This window comes from Ambystoma mexicanum, chromosome 5p (assembly GCF_040938575.1).
Source record: "Ambystoma mexicanum isolate Mex_15411 chromosome 5p, UKY_AmexF1_1, whole genome shotgun sequence".
In the NCBI taxonomy this organism is placed as follows: Eukaryota; Metazoa; Chordata; class Amphibia; order Caudata; family Ambystomatidae; genus Ambystoma; species Ambystoma mexicanum.
This window is the reverse complement of record NC_090930.1, coordinates 1,119,726,508-1,119,742,203: the sequence shown is the minus strand read 5'-3', so window position 1 is coordinate 1,119,742,203 and position 15,696 is coordinate 1,119,726,508. Positions and strand designations below refer to the sequence as shown.

Here is a 15,696-nt window from a genome sequence, read left to right as displayed (position 1 = left end):
ATACCGGCGCCTTATGGCTAGGGTGTCTGAGTATCTGGGATGGTCTGCTCCCCCAGGGGAGTTTGTGCAGGATGATCTGACGGACATCCTTGATGTTGGTCCCCCAACTGACCCGGTACTGCCATTCCATATGGCTTTACAGCGTAGGGTGGCGGCGGCTTGGACTGCTCCGGAGAGTCTCCCGGCAGTGGGCAGATCCTTGTCGCGGAAATACCGTCCAGCCAGTGGCGACCCCTGCTACTTGACCAGGCACCCCACTCCGTAAAGTTTGGTGGTGCAGGCGGCCACGGCCCCGGCAAAGCAGGCGTCGTACCCTACCATCCCTCCTGATAGGGACGACAAACGTTTTGATGGCTGGGCGAAGAAGGTGTTTTCTTCTGGTGGTATGGCGCTTCAGGCGGCCAACTCCATTTGTGCCTTGTCGCGTTTCACGCACACTCTGTGGAACTGTGTTGCGTTAGCGGCTGAACATATTCCCGAAGGGGACGAACGGGATGGTTTCCTTGCTTTGGTCCAGGATGGTAAGGATGCCATGTGTGAGTCCGTTCAGTCGGGTTTGGACTTAGCTGAATGCGTCAGTAGGTCCATGGCGGCGAGCACCGTGATACGCAGGTTTGCGTGGTTGCGGAAGTCGGGGTTTGCTCCTGATGTGCAGTCGCGGCTCCTCAACATGCCCTTTGATGGTGAACATCTTTTTGGCAGCAAGGCTGACGAGAGCCTTGAGAGGTTGCAGACCTCAAAAGCTGCAGCGAAGTCGTTGGGCGCTGCAGTTCGCCAACCTCCGCCTTTTCGTCCTAGGGGACAGCAGTGGAGGGGTGGCTCCTTTCGCTATTACTCGTCCTTTGGTAGAGCGAGAGGAGCTGGCAGTCAAAGGGGCCAACGCAGGGGTACCAGAGGTGGACGACAAGGTACCCGTGGTGCCAAGGCCGCTCGGGCAGTTGCCTCTTTGCCCTCAGGTAACGCCGCAGCCGCTCCTACTCAGTCATGAGGTCATGTCCCATGGTTCGCCGGTTGGGGGAAGGCTGGCGCAGCATCTTGTAGAGTGGCGTGCCATTACTTCAGATGTGTGGGTTCTGGAGATCATAACCCACGGCTACTGTCTTCCCTTTCGGCACAGGCCTCGCGACAATCCACCGGGGAACCTCTCTTTGAAGTGTCCGGATCCGCTCCTTGCGCAGGAAATTCAAGCCCTGCTGGAGAAAGGTGCCGTAGAACTGGTGCCTGTAGCGGAGAGGAACAAGGGATGGTATTCCCCTTATTTTTTGATTTCCAAGAAAGACGGGGGATTGAGACCCATCATGGACTTGCGCGGTTTGAACAAACTCCTCAGGAAGGACAAGTTCAAGATGGTTACTCTCTCTCAAGTCCTCCAGGCCCTTCAGCTTCAGGACTGGTTGGTGTCACTCGACCTCAAGGATGCTTACTTCCATGTGCCGATCCATCCCAAGCACAAGAAGTACCTGAGGTTCGCGGTTGGCGACTCGCACTTTCAGTTTCGGGTCCTGCCGTTCGGTTTGACCTCCGCCCCGAGGGTTTTCACCAAGCTCATGGTGGTGGTGGCAGCGCATCTCCGGCAAGGGGGGATTCACGTCTACCCCTACCTGGACGATTGGTTGATCAGGGGGTGCTCTCCCGAGCAGGTCCTGGATCATCTGTCCGTCGCCTGCCACTCCCTTCACAGGCTGGGCTTCTCCCTCAATTTAAAGAAGTCCCATTTGACGCCAACGCAGAGGCTCCAGTACATCGGAGCAGTGCTCGACACTTCCCTGGGGCAGTGTTTTCCTCCCCAGGTGAGGGCTCTTCACATTCAGCAGATGGTGCGCAAGTTTCAGCATGCCCAGACGCTCCCAGCGTTCGAGTTCTTGAGGTTGCTCGGCCTCATGGCATCCTGCATTCTTCTGGTGCCAGAGGCTCGCCTGCGAATGAGATCTTTGCAGTGGGCACTCAAGATGCAATGGTCGCAGTCCTCCGGCAGGATGTCGGACCCGATTCAGGTGCCGCCCTCGGTCGCCCGGGACCTTCTGTGGTGGGCCGTCGAAGGCAACTTGATGAAGGGGGCTCCGTTTTGGCTTCCCTGGCCGGAGGTGACGATCGTGTCGGATGCATCCCTCACGGGATGGGGAGCTCATGCCAACGGGCTGACAGTCAGCGGTCGTTGGTCTCCGTCGGAGTCCAGACTCCATATCAATCTGTTGGAGCTGAGGGCCGTCAGGCTAGCCCTGAGGGCTTTTCTGCCGACTGTGCGAGGAAAGAATGTCCTGATCCTGACGGACAACACAGTGGCCATGCACTACCTCAACAAAAAGGGGGGGGCAGGGTCACTTCCTCTGTGCAGGGAGGCGATGCAGCTCGAGTTCTGGGCCATCCAGCAGGAAGTTTCGATCTCGGCAGTTCATCTGGCCGGAGTCGAGAACGTGACGGCGGACGCTCTGAGCAGGCAGAGCACGATCTCTCACGAGTGGGAGTTGGCTCAGGAGATTCTCCTGGAGATCTTCGCCCTTTGGGGGACCCCTCAAGTGGATCTCTTTGCCTCCAGTGTCAACCGGAAGTGCGAAAGGTTTTGCTCGCGGGAATTTCCTCCAAAAGGAGCCTTAGGAGACGCGTTCGTGGTGGAGTGGTCGTTCCCGCTGCTGTACGCGTTTCCTCCAGTCCCCGTCATCCCGCAAGTGCTGCGGAGGTTACGGAAGTTCGGTTCCCGGATGATCCTCATTGCTCCGGCGTGGGCTCGGAGGACGTGGTACCCGGACCTTCTCGACTTGTCCATCTGCCCTCCACGTCGTCTTCCCTACCGAGACGATCTGCTCTCACGGGAGGGGGGTCAGGTTCTCCATCCAGAGGTCGGATCCCTCAACCTTCACGCTTGGCTTCTGAAAGGTTGAGGTATAAGGATTGGGACCTCCCTGAAGACGTGATGGAGGTGTTGCTTTCGGCCCGAAGGCCCGCAACTAAGTCTCTGTACCGTTGCCGTTGGCGTAAGTTCTGCGACTGGTGCAGAGTTCAGAATGTGGATCCTTTTGCATGTGACATCCCCATGGTTCTGTCCTTTTTGCTTTCTTTGGCCCACAGGGGCTTGCAAGTGGGTACCGTTAAGGGTTACCTGGCGGCGCTGTCCATCTTTAAGCGCTCATCTGAAGAATGTTCTTACTTTAAAATCCCTTTAATTTCACAGTTTCTGAAAGGGCTCACTAATGTGTTCCCTCCGTCGCCTTTCCTGGTGCCCGGTTGGGATTTGAACCTTGTTCTTAGGTTTCTTATGGGTGCTCCGTTTGAGCCTTTGCATTCTTGCCCTTTGAGGCTGTTGACTTTGAAAACTGTGTTTTTAGTTGCGGTTACTTCCGCTCGCAGAGTGAGTGAGTTACAGGCACTTTCTGTTAAGCCACCCTTCACTGTATTTCACAAGGACAGGGTTGTCCTTCGAGTTCGTCCTTCTTTTCTTCCAAAGGTAGTGACGGAATTTCATTTGGCCCAGAAGATTGTTCTTCCGGCATTCTATCCTCCTCCGCATCCTGGTAAGGAAGAGGAGAGGCTCCATAGGCTTGATCCTAGGAGAGCTTTGAGCTTTTATGTTTCTCGCATGTCCCGGGTCAGAGTGGACGATCAACTCTTTATTGGTTACGCTGGTAAGCGCTTGGGGCAAGCTGTGACGAAACAGACTTTGTCCCGCTGGATTATTTTGGCCATCTCGGAGTGTTACCGCTTGGCGGGCAAGGACCCACCGGCTGGCTTGCGGGCCCATTCTACCAGGGGCTTGGCTGCATCTACTGCCCTGCAGAGGGGTGTTCCTATTCGCAACATCTGTGATGCTGCCACCTGGGCTTCAGTGCATACATTTGTGCGGCATTATTCCCTCGATTCCATCAGAGGGCAGGATCTGGCCTTTGGCAAGGCGGTCCTTTGCTCTGCTATTTGATTGGCTATTCTAAATTTTGTTTCTAAATTCTTTCCCTCCTCCTTGATTTGGTACTGCTTTGGGAGTCTGTCATAGATATGGAATACGTCGGAGGACCCAATCCCCTCGAAGAACAAGTTACTTTCTTACCTGGTAACGTTCTTTCGATGGGATGGTCCGACGACGTATTCCATATCGCTCCCGCCCTGCCTTCCCCGCTGCAGAATTTCTGTTGCGATTGCAGCTTACGTTCCGCAAGGCTTTGTGTCGGACTGGCAGTTGACTAATGTCACACGTTCTGGGGGGAAAAAACTACAACTGAGGCTACTGGCGTCGTGCGTCCTACTTATCACATCGGATGACGTCGGACGTCGGAGGAGGTCCTCGACGGCGGCGCATCGACGTCATCGACGCAGGACGCAGACGCCGAAAAAGTTTCCGAAGCAGCACAGCTGTGGTGATTACTGTCATAGATATGGAATACGTCGTCGGACCATCCCATCGAAAGAACGTTACCAGGTAAGAAAGTAACTTGTTCTTTCAATTCATGGCTGCACATGTGGCTGTAGAGGCCGCTTTTACTTCTATTACTTCAATGGCTTCTAATATAGCATTTTTCCCAAACATAGTGTTGAATCGAAAATGGGCATGTGTATTGTACATTATCATTTTATAATTGTTCTTTTATTGGTTTCTAAGCGCAGGGATGGATTCAAAACGTGTGTTGCGCTGCATTGTCTTGCTTCCAAGACAAATGTGTTGCCCCTGAGCTATCACACCTCTCCACATAAGAGGTAGATTTGCTTTTTCTAATGCTGGGGGACCAAGCTAAATTATCTAAACCGCGCACCCAAATAAATATTTTAAGCTGACCTTTTTTTCACCTGTTGTATTTTTGTATGACGATCAGCTTTGTTGCATTGCTGAACAATCGCTAATTTGACACTATCTTACATTGACCTCTAGTAGACCTCTAAGTGATAATGCAGTTTGTTTTAGGAGCATGGCTCATCTGTAAACCACAAGTCAGGGTCTCCTGGCCGTTACTAATGGAACATCCAGTTATAAGTCCCTTAAATATGTGCTCAACTTGTTAATAAAAAAAATTAAATCACGTTGTGGCTAGGACAAAGCCCTATCTTGCCTTCGCCAAGATTTTTATTGGTCTTGTTCATTCACCACTTCTACCAAAGTCAATAGGTGCCGTAATCTCACTTATTATATTTATCATGATTTGGGGTACCAATATCAAAGTTATGTATTTTCATTATCAGCATCTCTACTGTTATCAGGCTATTATGTTATGTTGATTGCATTTGTGTAGCCAAATATGCTATTTGTGCATCTATCACTGGTGTGAACTCATAGTTATGTAGGAATAACCAAGGAAATTGCGGTACTTACCTGGCTGCATGGTTTGAAGTGTGAGGTTGGAGTGTGTTCTATGTGGATTATGTCTTGTGTCATACATAAGTGCCAGCGGTGTGCTCTGATCGGGCTGCAAGATGTTTGCAGCTCCGTTTTATCTGTGCTCGAATGAGGCTGAGGTGTCAAGAACCTAATAGCGATGAGCTGGGCATGTGGAGATACAAGGTTAAGGTACACTCTATGTAAGTAGACGCTGTCCTGTGTGAAGTTCTGGAGCTGCAAGTGTGTCACTGCAGGTTTGTGTGTGATTGACAATTTCAGCTAGTAAAATATTACGCTGTTCTAGGGGAGTTGTCTGAGAGGCTGTCGGGGGAGGGGGGGGGGTTTGGATTACAAAGTAATCTGACTACTGATGTCTTACTGCCAAAAGGTGGGAATAATCAGATTGTTTGGATTGCAAGGTTGTGTTGGTTGCTGCAGATCCTATTTGGAAGAGAATTTCAGAGTTTGCCTCACAGTGCAATTGCCAGTCACAGAGGACCTATGGGTAGGAGAAAGAGAGTGTTGATGGGGATAGCCAGAGACTTGCTGATAGAACATCTAGGGGACATTTATGTGAGGGTGCCTCAATATCCCTTCAGGCTGTCCTCTGACTCCTGCATCCTGCATATAGGCTCCTCAGCCAGGCAATACATTTATAAATCTTCCCCTCACATCCATGGTACTAGGGGAGTGAAACTAGTCTTGAGGTGGGAAGAAACAGGACCGGTCACCTTAAAACAGAATTCCAAACTCTACAAACTAGCGTTGTCCATCTCACGCAAGGAACACAGTAGCCTTTATGTATTGGAGGTCATAACTTTAGTGTTTAAAGACAAATGCCAGCTACACCGTCCACACCCCCCCCCACGCCCTCCCTCCATAGGGACCAGAGCTAGCCCAATATATTTACTCAAAGCCTAGCAGCGAACTGAGAAAATAAACTAAACTGAGCACTGCTAAAGTAGACTTTTTTTTGCCTAATGTCTCCTCTTTCTCATGTGTAAAACAACTATGTCCTGGCCTCAAACCCTGTTGACAATATTCTCATGCTTCAAGACTACATCAGATACCAAAAGAGAGAAAGCTATGTTGTTCAACTCAGGCAGCACTATTTGGAGCTACATGGATCCAACTATACATTCACCTGGCTTCAAAATGGCGGTTTGGGATTGTCAACGCTCCTTTACCTGTCGCAGTAACGAAGATAAGTAACAGCAATTACTGAAAAATGTAAAATAATACATCCTAGCTGGGAAACATGAGCATCATCATTCACCTGTAAACCTAATTGTGGGTTAAACCCTGTCCAATCCCCACTCCCAAATAGAGGGAGGATATTGAAACACCTATCATGTCTAATTTTAAACAATCCAGCTATCCAGAAGACCCATGCAGGAGCTCATCTTGAGACGGAGGAACAGAGGAGGGATACTGGAGAGAGAAAATTGCCAGCATGTTGTTGATGGCTGTATTTCAGGCAATGGCGAGGACCTAGAAGGAAGGCATAAGGAACTAAACTAGCTTGCTCAGGGCTTCAACTCGTACACTGGAAGGCAGCAGAAACCAAGGGCCCAGGTGGGCCACTCATGGGTGAGAATATCACAACCTGAAAAAACCCTGTGCAAAGGGGCACACAATACTTACTGGTATTAGTTTGTTATGGTAATATCCTCTTGCAAGGGGGTACGTAATGTCTGTCAGTTGTAGAACTGAAGAATCCTGCTTGCTATATCCTGGGACTATGTTAGAATAGACTATGAATCCTGGCAAGTACAGGTGTTCCTTTCGGTAATCCCTTGCATGAATTTGAGTGCAACCTATTCTGACACTTGAGTGCAATTGCCCCATTTAAATTTTAGGTGCAACACCCCTAAGCCCTTTAGGAATGAATCTCTCCTTCCCTGTTGTATTTACCAATACAATTATTGAACCTAATATTGTTTCAGGTATTCTATTGATGCTTCATCACAGCTGAAAAGTATGCACTATTCAGTTAGGTTTGAGACAATCGAGGGATTTGATCTGAATTTAGGATACATATCTCATTGTCTGCCAGCGTGATATTTCTGTTTTAGTTAATGATACACTTGAGAGTAATGTAATGAAGCAATGAATGAGAAAGCTATAACTGAGAAAATTGATGGAAGTTTCAAATTCATGTAACTCTGACCTCTTCATCCCACTGAATATCTACATCGGTCATGTTTTTAAGGATATTGTGACAAATCCTTGGATGTCTCTTCTCATCTAGGCAGAGCCCCTTTTCATGTTGCAAAGGAGGCGAGGCCACTACCCGATAGACCCCCAGGGGGTGATACTCAGCGGGTAGATCTCATGGGGAGAGATCCCTCTATGGGGCTAGGGAACACTGTCCGGGAAGAACGCAGTATGCCCAAAATACATCCCCACCTTCTTCCTCCTACCCCATGCTGGTTCCCGTAATCCCACATACTTCCATGTACTGCTGTAGGATCGATAACTTGGCCTACATAAAAAGTACAGTGACGAGAAAGAGTAGGTTACTTCTTATGTGAGTCATATACAGGCACTGGGACGAAGAAGAGCACATGTAGACCAGTTGAAGATGAGAACATTAATACTGAGACGAGGAAGAAACGCAGGGGGATGCAGTGTGCCCCGCGAAACCAACACGAGTGGTCTTGTCCCCTTAAACAAGATATCTGGTACTGGCAATAAAAAGGAAAGGAGGACAATCCGACGCCAGTTCCTCCACGGAGGCACTGCAAGCAAAGGCCCAGCATCGAAGACGGCTAGGAGAGAAGCCGCTGATTAGGACGTGGACGGTGGGAACCCAACGTCCCTACCTGCTCTTGCAAGGACCGGCAGACTGAGACCAGCAGAAGGAGAAACGGGCGTTGGTGAACGCTGTGTGACGCCGACGAATGCCAATGCGCCGCCCGGTTCCACGGAAGTGCGGCAGAGCCACCAGCGGCAGCGCAAACCTAAGAGGCTGAGAAAAGCCATCTGGAGACTCGGAGAAGCCCGAGACCGGTGACGGATCTGGAACCCAATGACAAGGTACAGGGGCTGCCTAGGTCCGTAAAGGGGTCTGGGACCCGAGCAAGATAAACTACAATAATGGGGGTCTGGTTCCCAGGCAAGAGAAACTACAATAACAGGGTCTGGGACACAAACTAGTGAAACCAAATAGAAGGGGGTCTGGAACCGAAACAAGTAAAACCACATTAATGGGATCTGGGACCCGAACAAGAGAAACCAAATAGAAGGGGTCTGGGACCCAAGGACGTACCTAGCAGGGGAGTATACCAGGACTGCCTATCAAGCCACCTTTGTTGAACTGCAAAGAAAGGCCTAAGAAAGGCCAGGGAAAGTGAGACCTTCCTCCACCTTTGTGAACATTATGTTAAAAGCCAAGCAACAGGAGTCATTCTCTTGACATTGTGAGAAACATGAGAAAGGTCAAGGGAAGGGAGTCATTCCTTTGGTATTGTGACCATTGCAAGAGTCAAGGGGAGGGAAGTCATCCTGGCATCAAGGTTTTGAGTTGAAATGTACTTATTTTGTGAGCTTAGACTTTTCAATCTGGAACTATGTGTGGTGCCTTTTGAAAGGGATCGCAACCTGGGGATGGGAGTCATTCCCTCCGAAAATAGTCACTCCAGACTACTGGCATGGTAGTCTGTTCTGCAGAAGAAAGGAGCCATTCTTCTACAGTAAAGAGACTCATTAACCCTTCATCTTTAGTTAGAAGTGTAAGGGAAGGAAATAGGGTTTGGCACAGGATGGTAGACTTTTTGTTACGGACATCCTGACATCCTTAATATTAGTTGAGGCAGGGAAACCCATCTTCGAGTTAGGGATAGTTGGGGTTTTCCTCCTTTATTTTCACTGAATAAAAGTATTTAGCAACTATCATGCCACCTGTGTGTCCGTCTCCTCCTTTCAACCCTTACAATATCCACAATGCATAGGTTTGACGTACATTTGTTGATCTTACTAAACACTTCAATGGATTTTACTATTTGGTGGTTTGACAAGACATGTTCATACTTGAATTGGGAACTTCGAGCACAACCCGAATTAAAGAAAATCAGTTTTCCTGTGTCAAAATGTTTGTCTAATATGGTTCGCTTTGCACGGTCCTGCCAGATTTCCATTGAAAGAAGATATTGAACACTTACATCATTGTAGAAATGGTTTGTCCCATGGATGCTACATATGATAAATGTATGCTCTATCTCAGTGCCCTTGTTTTTCCAGATTTAACAAGTGTTCTTTGTCTCTTCACAGAATGAAATTGCCTTGCTCCTTAAGCCATTATCTGAGAAGATCCATGAAACCCAGGGGTTCAGGGAGAAGAACCGTGGAAGCAAAATGTTCAACCACCTTTCTGCCATCAGTGAAAGTATCCCTGCCTTAGGGTGGGTGGCATTGGTGAGTACAGCACGTTGGTGGAAAAAAGCTTAAATTGCCTGATTAGAACATTTTGTCAGCCTTGAAAGGATCCTGTTCTTTGCAAATAGGGATTTCTCTACCTTGCAGTGTATTTCAAATTCATGGCTATATTTTGTGATTTTGATTTAGCACTCCTTAGTGTTTAGCGATTGTACAATTTGTCAATATGAACTAGCATACAATTTGATTCGCACACATGGCAGTAAATAAACATGCAATGTGATGCACAGGAATGTATTAGGCCAAAATTTGCAATTGTGCATACAACATATTTAAAGTTCCTTAACTTGCAGTAATACCTTGGAATTAATTACTTTCTCAGATGAAGGTTTATGGAGAGCAGTGAGCCTTGGGTTATCCGTGACAATCTATATGTTTTTGAACATTAGCTCCTCTTTACTTGGGTCCAGACATATTGCAGATGAAAATAAATACCTGGCTTACTAGTTTATATACATCTGCTAATATTGACTCTGCTCCCCAACACCCTGCTGTATGCCACATCCAATCATATATTGTTTTGTGAGGTTGCATGTCAGAGTGCCAGGGATTCAGGGGGTCAAGATGACAGAGATAAAATCAAGAAGAGAACCTGGGCACTTTTACAGCTAAACATAAACCTCACAGTTCAGGTCCTGTTAAAGATGCGCAAACAATCACGGGCAGAGTAGCACATATGGCTTTAATGGTGTAGACCAGGAAAAATGAAAATGCTGCACCCCAGTGGGCAGGTGGCAGGACGATAAAAATTGTGTGAATTCACGGTTGAAGAGGATTGCTGTTAGAGGGTGGACACCGTTGTTTAAAGAATTTGAAGTGGTTGTGATGTATTCTCATACTTCTAGCAACTGCAGAATTCAAAGAAGACCACAAGAGCAGCAGATTTGTTGAAGTCTGTTCCCATTTCCCAGGATACTCATCCCGATCATTTATCTGAGTTACTGCACACTTGATGATGTGTTAGAAACTGTTCAAAGCACAATTCTTCAAACAAGTGTCCTGCCTCACAATTCCCTAGATCAATTTGTGAGAATTTTAAGGTTGCATCACTCAGTCATCTGGAGTAGTGGATCCCACCATCATTACGTGCCCAAACCTAACCTGCAAATGCTCGAAATATGGTGTAGAAGGGAATCATCCCATTGACAAACCACACAGTAACCATCTGCCATTTATTAAGACAAGTACATATATACATTGCCTAGATAATCACCTAAAAGAAATCTTCCTCGAAGCAGATCGTCTTGGGAGAGTTGACATGCTCCCTGGTGCCGGGGGCTATGAGCGAGACATGCAGTGCCTAATCCATTCTGCTAAAGTCTCAGTACACCCTGTAATCCATGTCTGCCTAGAGCAGAGTCTTGATATCTGGTTTATTTTGCTCTCCATTCTTATCGTGTGATGACGTTTTTCTCTTTAGTCCCCTAAACCAGGTCCCTACGTCAAGGAGATGAGTGACGCTGCCACCTTTTATACAAACCGGGTTTTGAAAGACTACAAAAACTCGTAAGTTGATTTATTTTTGGCTATTGTTTTTGGAGGATATTGTTCTTTTTGGTTTGATGCATGTGCAGATTTAATTTTTTGGTGTCAAAAATAATTTGAGGACGTGGCTGCAGAGAGGATGGAGCTGAAACCCTGCATGCGGATAAAAAAAACCCATTCTATATGGATTTTAAAAAGTGAAGAGAGTTGTAAGAAGTGATGTTAGGCCATGAGGGTGTTAAAAGAAAGTGAGTGAGGGAAAGTGGAGCGATAATATTGGATTCAATGTTGATCCAGCTAGGGGCATCGTATAGGTGATTTTCATAGTCGTAGAATGTTGTCAATTGTTTTAGCATAAACGCTTTATGATAGGTTAAGAAGTTGGGGAATTTGTCTCCACTTGCAGGTTTAGAAAGTCTAAGTTTGTTAATGGCTGGATTATCTGCTGTATATATATATATTTCTCTAGTACTGTAACCTTTGACTTGTGTTACCTCACATTGTTATGTTTATAGGCATTTTCACATTGTGTCAACATATGTCTTGCAGAGAAGAGTTTTGTCTTCTTCATATTGTGTCTACTATTGTATTAAGTGTGTATCTTCCTTCTATGTAACCAGCAAGTAGCCCATCCCTCCTGTAACTTATGCCGTGATACCTCCAGTTTTGGGCGTATTAACAAATGCAATAAATAAAAATAAATTAAATTAAATGGCGATTCTGGGGGTTTTCTGATTCCATAAGAATTTTAAAAGAATAGAATCAACTGTTTTGAAGAAGCTGGTTGGCATGGTTGATGGTATCGTGGATAGAAAATAAAAGATGATGGGCTAATCATTTTTATAGTCTATGCGTCCCCACTATGATGGGAAAAGAGGTGACCAACCTGGAACCATTTTAGTGACTCTCTCGATCTTTAGATTAGTATTAATGGAGATTGTAGTGTGAATATCTTTAGCAATATGAAGCCCAAGATATTTGATGGATGAGGGCTGCCAAGACATAACAAACAAAGGAGTATTAGTTAAGTTACAATCATTGGTGAGGGGCATCATTTCAGACTTCTCAATAAACTCCTGTCTAACTCTTATTCCCAATTTAAAACAAAGGATATCTTCTTTTGGTATTGCAAAAGCATCCCTAATAATTCCAACTTTAATGTTTTCAATAGATGGTACTCTTCTGGTATCAAATTAATCCAACACCTATTTCATAATAATATAGAAATTCCTTTCTTACAATTATGCCATCAATTCAATGTCCTAGAAACGGACATCTACTTTCTCTGATCACTCATCAACACATTAACCAAATCTTTACTCAATCTAACCCAAAAATCCCCATCTCCCCTTCTGACTTCATTACTAGCTAGACCCTCCACTAAAGCTGCCAAATTATACTTTTTTTAATGATAATCACACCACCAATTCGCCGAACTCTATTATCATTAGACAGCGGGAACTAGAATGGAACTTTCACCATACTCGAGATTTATGGTCTGACATTTGGAAATCATATTACTACTCCTCAGTTGCAGCGAACCTTACTCAAACACTATACTTCATTTTACACCGTGCTTATACTACCCCTTCAAGAATTGCAAAAATCTCTAGTAATTCCTCTGCTAATTGCTGGTCTTGCCATTCACCCAATGCAAAGTTTGTTCATCTAATTTATGAATGTAAATATCTACATATAATTTGGCTTGAGAGCAGGTCCAGTCTTCAAAAAAATAATTATTTTCCAAGACCCACTATCACTCTGTAACCTCATGATTGGTACTTTTGTAAATCCTTACCTACAAATGATTGAATCTCCAAGTTTATTCAACCTGTTTATAAGTGTTGCATTCCATATTATCATCTCCCAATTGGAAATACTCCACCAAACTTGCATATGCTGCTTGGTGGAATTGCATTTGTTCTGTTCATCCTTTAGAAAAGTGCCAATCTGTTTCTACTTCATGTTTGCATAGGTTTGATAAGAAATTGAACATTTTCATTCAATATCTTAATCAGTCTGTCTAAAATAACTTGCAGGTTACAATAATATTATATATCTTCCTCATAATATCTCTCCCCTCTCTCCTCTTGTCTTGTTCGTACACCCGGTTAGTTCATCTCTTTCTAGCTCAATCAATTCTTACATGCATCATTCTATTGATGTTAAAACATGCTAAATGTATGTTAAATATTTGAAGGCTCTTAAAATTGCATATGATTTATATATTGTGTTCTCAATAATGTATTTATACATTTAATAAAAATGATCACAAAACAAAATTCTATGCTCAATGGTGGCAATACCATATTTCATCCCCTCAAAAAGTATTTGGCGAAAAAGCATCGCAATACAGAACTAAAGTTCTATTTTGATGCATAATCTTACTCTGTAAAGTCAGAGAGAAGTATATTATTGCAATGTTCTACATGCCCAGTAACTGTGCTCCACTATGCAATTGGAGCCAAATAAACCCCAAAAATATTTGCAAGAGTTTTATTTGATCCAAGTACCACTTCTTATGTAGGTGTTGGTTGGGCCTTGTAAAGGGACCACTCAGAAATCCGTATTGGATTTACATCTATTGATCAAACGGATACAAATATCACAGATGACTGCTTACGTTTAGACCCAAGTGATCCACTAATGGGCAATTATGCCGATTTGGCAAAAAAAGGTGACAATTTTGGAACTAAATATGGGAAGTGAAGTAGCTTCATTTCACTTTGCTTACTAGCATTTAGTGACATTCTAACTGATTTCCCCCTCAGTTAAATACAATTTGAAAACATGGGAAACTGGAAGATAGTGATTGCACATAGCTCACACAATATGCAAAAGTGAGGAAGCTGACAGCTTCCACATTATACCACTCCTCGGGTTCATTTGGCAGTGAGCCCGTCACTTTTTAACACAGGATAATGGTTAGCATGCAGAGTATCCTTTTCAGTTTTTGAAAGTGCCTAATGCCAACATATTGCTTGCACCCAAGCCCTCTCCTTTCTTTGGCAGATAAGGCTACACAGGTTTTGGGGGATGGTGATTTGCAGTCTAGTACACGGTTTGGCCACCCAACTAATTGGGAAGGCAGCCTGTGGCACACCTTCCCCGCCTCCACTTTGGCTCGGCTGCCAAGCCTTATGGGCCTCCTCCCTGCCCCCCAAATCACAGGAGATGCTAAACTGCCGGGAAGGGAAGCAGATAAGTGAAACAGCCACACAACTGGGCAGCAGGTTTCTCCAGAAGCAACTAGTGGCATTGCTGATCCCCAACACGGATGATGAGACTTGCTTTATGCATTTTTACGTGGAGAGTGCACTTAACTTGCTTACTGTTTACATTAATATATTGTTGGAATAAATAATTAAGTCAGATTACATATGAAGTCCTGTGGCTCGCAGCCTCCGTTTCTCTGCCCTTCCCTCCCTTCCAACCTCCTTCCCTGTCTTGGCCCAGCCGGGGCAAAGACTGCTAAAAGAAACTTGCTGCATCCATATATTTTGAACATGTTTAATTTACCTTGGATGCATTCCTACACTTGAAATTGGCACACACTAATTTTGCATGCAAAGTTACCACAAATTAAATTGGTGCAAATGCTAATTTCCCATATGGTAAACACATGCACAATACAGGGAAATTTCAGGTACTTGAAAATCAAATGAACCAAGAGCAAGTACCACACCAAGGTAGCAATAGCAGGCTGGCAGCTATTGCATGATACCGTAATAACAGGGTTTCTCCAGCATGGGGTCTGGCATGGATTCACATGCTCATGAATATTCCCCGTCGTCAGGCTGGGAATCCTCGGTAAAGAAAAAACCAGTATCAGTTTCGTTTCTGATCTGTCTTTCGTAGTAATAACCAATCACTGGTCTCTGTGTCATACTGACCACAGCCAATGACTGCCCTCTACCTAAGCACCGCCTCTGGCAGCCATCTTCAGATTTTTACCGCACGTTCATGTGTTGGGATCCTCGTGCTATTGCTCTCGAGCGTTAGTGCTATTTTTTCACATTTTTTCTCAAAAAACTTAGTTTTTTCGGTCAAAAGAGCCTCAAGCTCCACCGACTCTCCATCCGATCAACGGGGACCCGTGTCGGATTCGTCTGCGCCCCTCAAGGGTGAAGATCTCGTCGAGCTACGCTTTTGGAGGACTCCAGAAGTTTCTCAGGCCCGGACATGGCCCAGGAGAAGGGAAGCTCGACGCCCGGAAAGCTGTTCAGGATCTGCCCTGGATGCCAGCTGCAGAACGTCTTTAAGGAGGACGAACACTCCTTTTGTCTCTACTGCTTACATGAGGACAAGACGTACGTGGAGAAGGACTGTGCGTTTTGCGGCAATATGTCGGAGTGGACCATGAAGGACCGCCACCAACGTCTCGCCAACTGGCTGGAAGGGAAGAGCCCATCATGCGAGAAGAAGAGGAAGAAATCCGAGCGGTCTTCTAAGACCTTTGAGGACGCCCCGGCGAC

General features: G+C 45.7%; 1 protein-coding gene across 2 annotated transcripts in view; it reads left to right on the top strand.

The window, feature by feature from the left end:
* CAP2 (cyclase associated actin cytoskeleton regulatory protein 2) overlaps positions 1–15,696 on the top strand; it is a 1,372,251-nt gene that overhangs the window by 599,990 nt on the left and 756,565 nt on the right. For both annotated transcript variants that reach the window (XM_069613602.1, XM_069613603.1), the window contains 2 exons: positions 9,572–9,715; positions 11,157–11,242. In XM_069613602.1, coding sequence (XP_069469703.1) covers positions 9,572–9,715; positions 11,157–11,242 — 230 coding nt within the window. The remainder of the gene's footprint in view (positions 1–9,571; positions 9,716–11,156; positions 11,243–15,696) is intronic.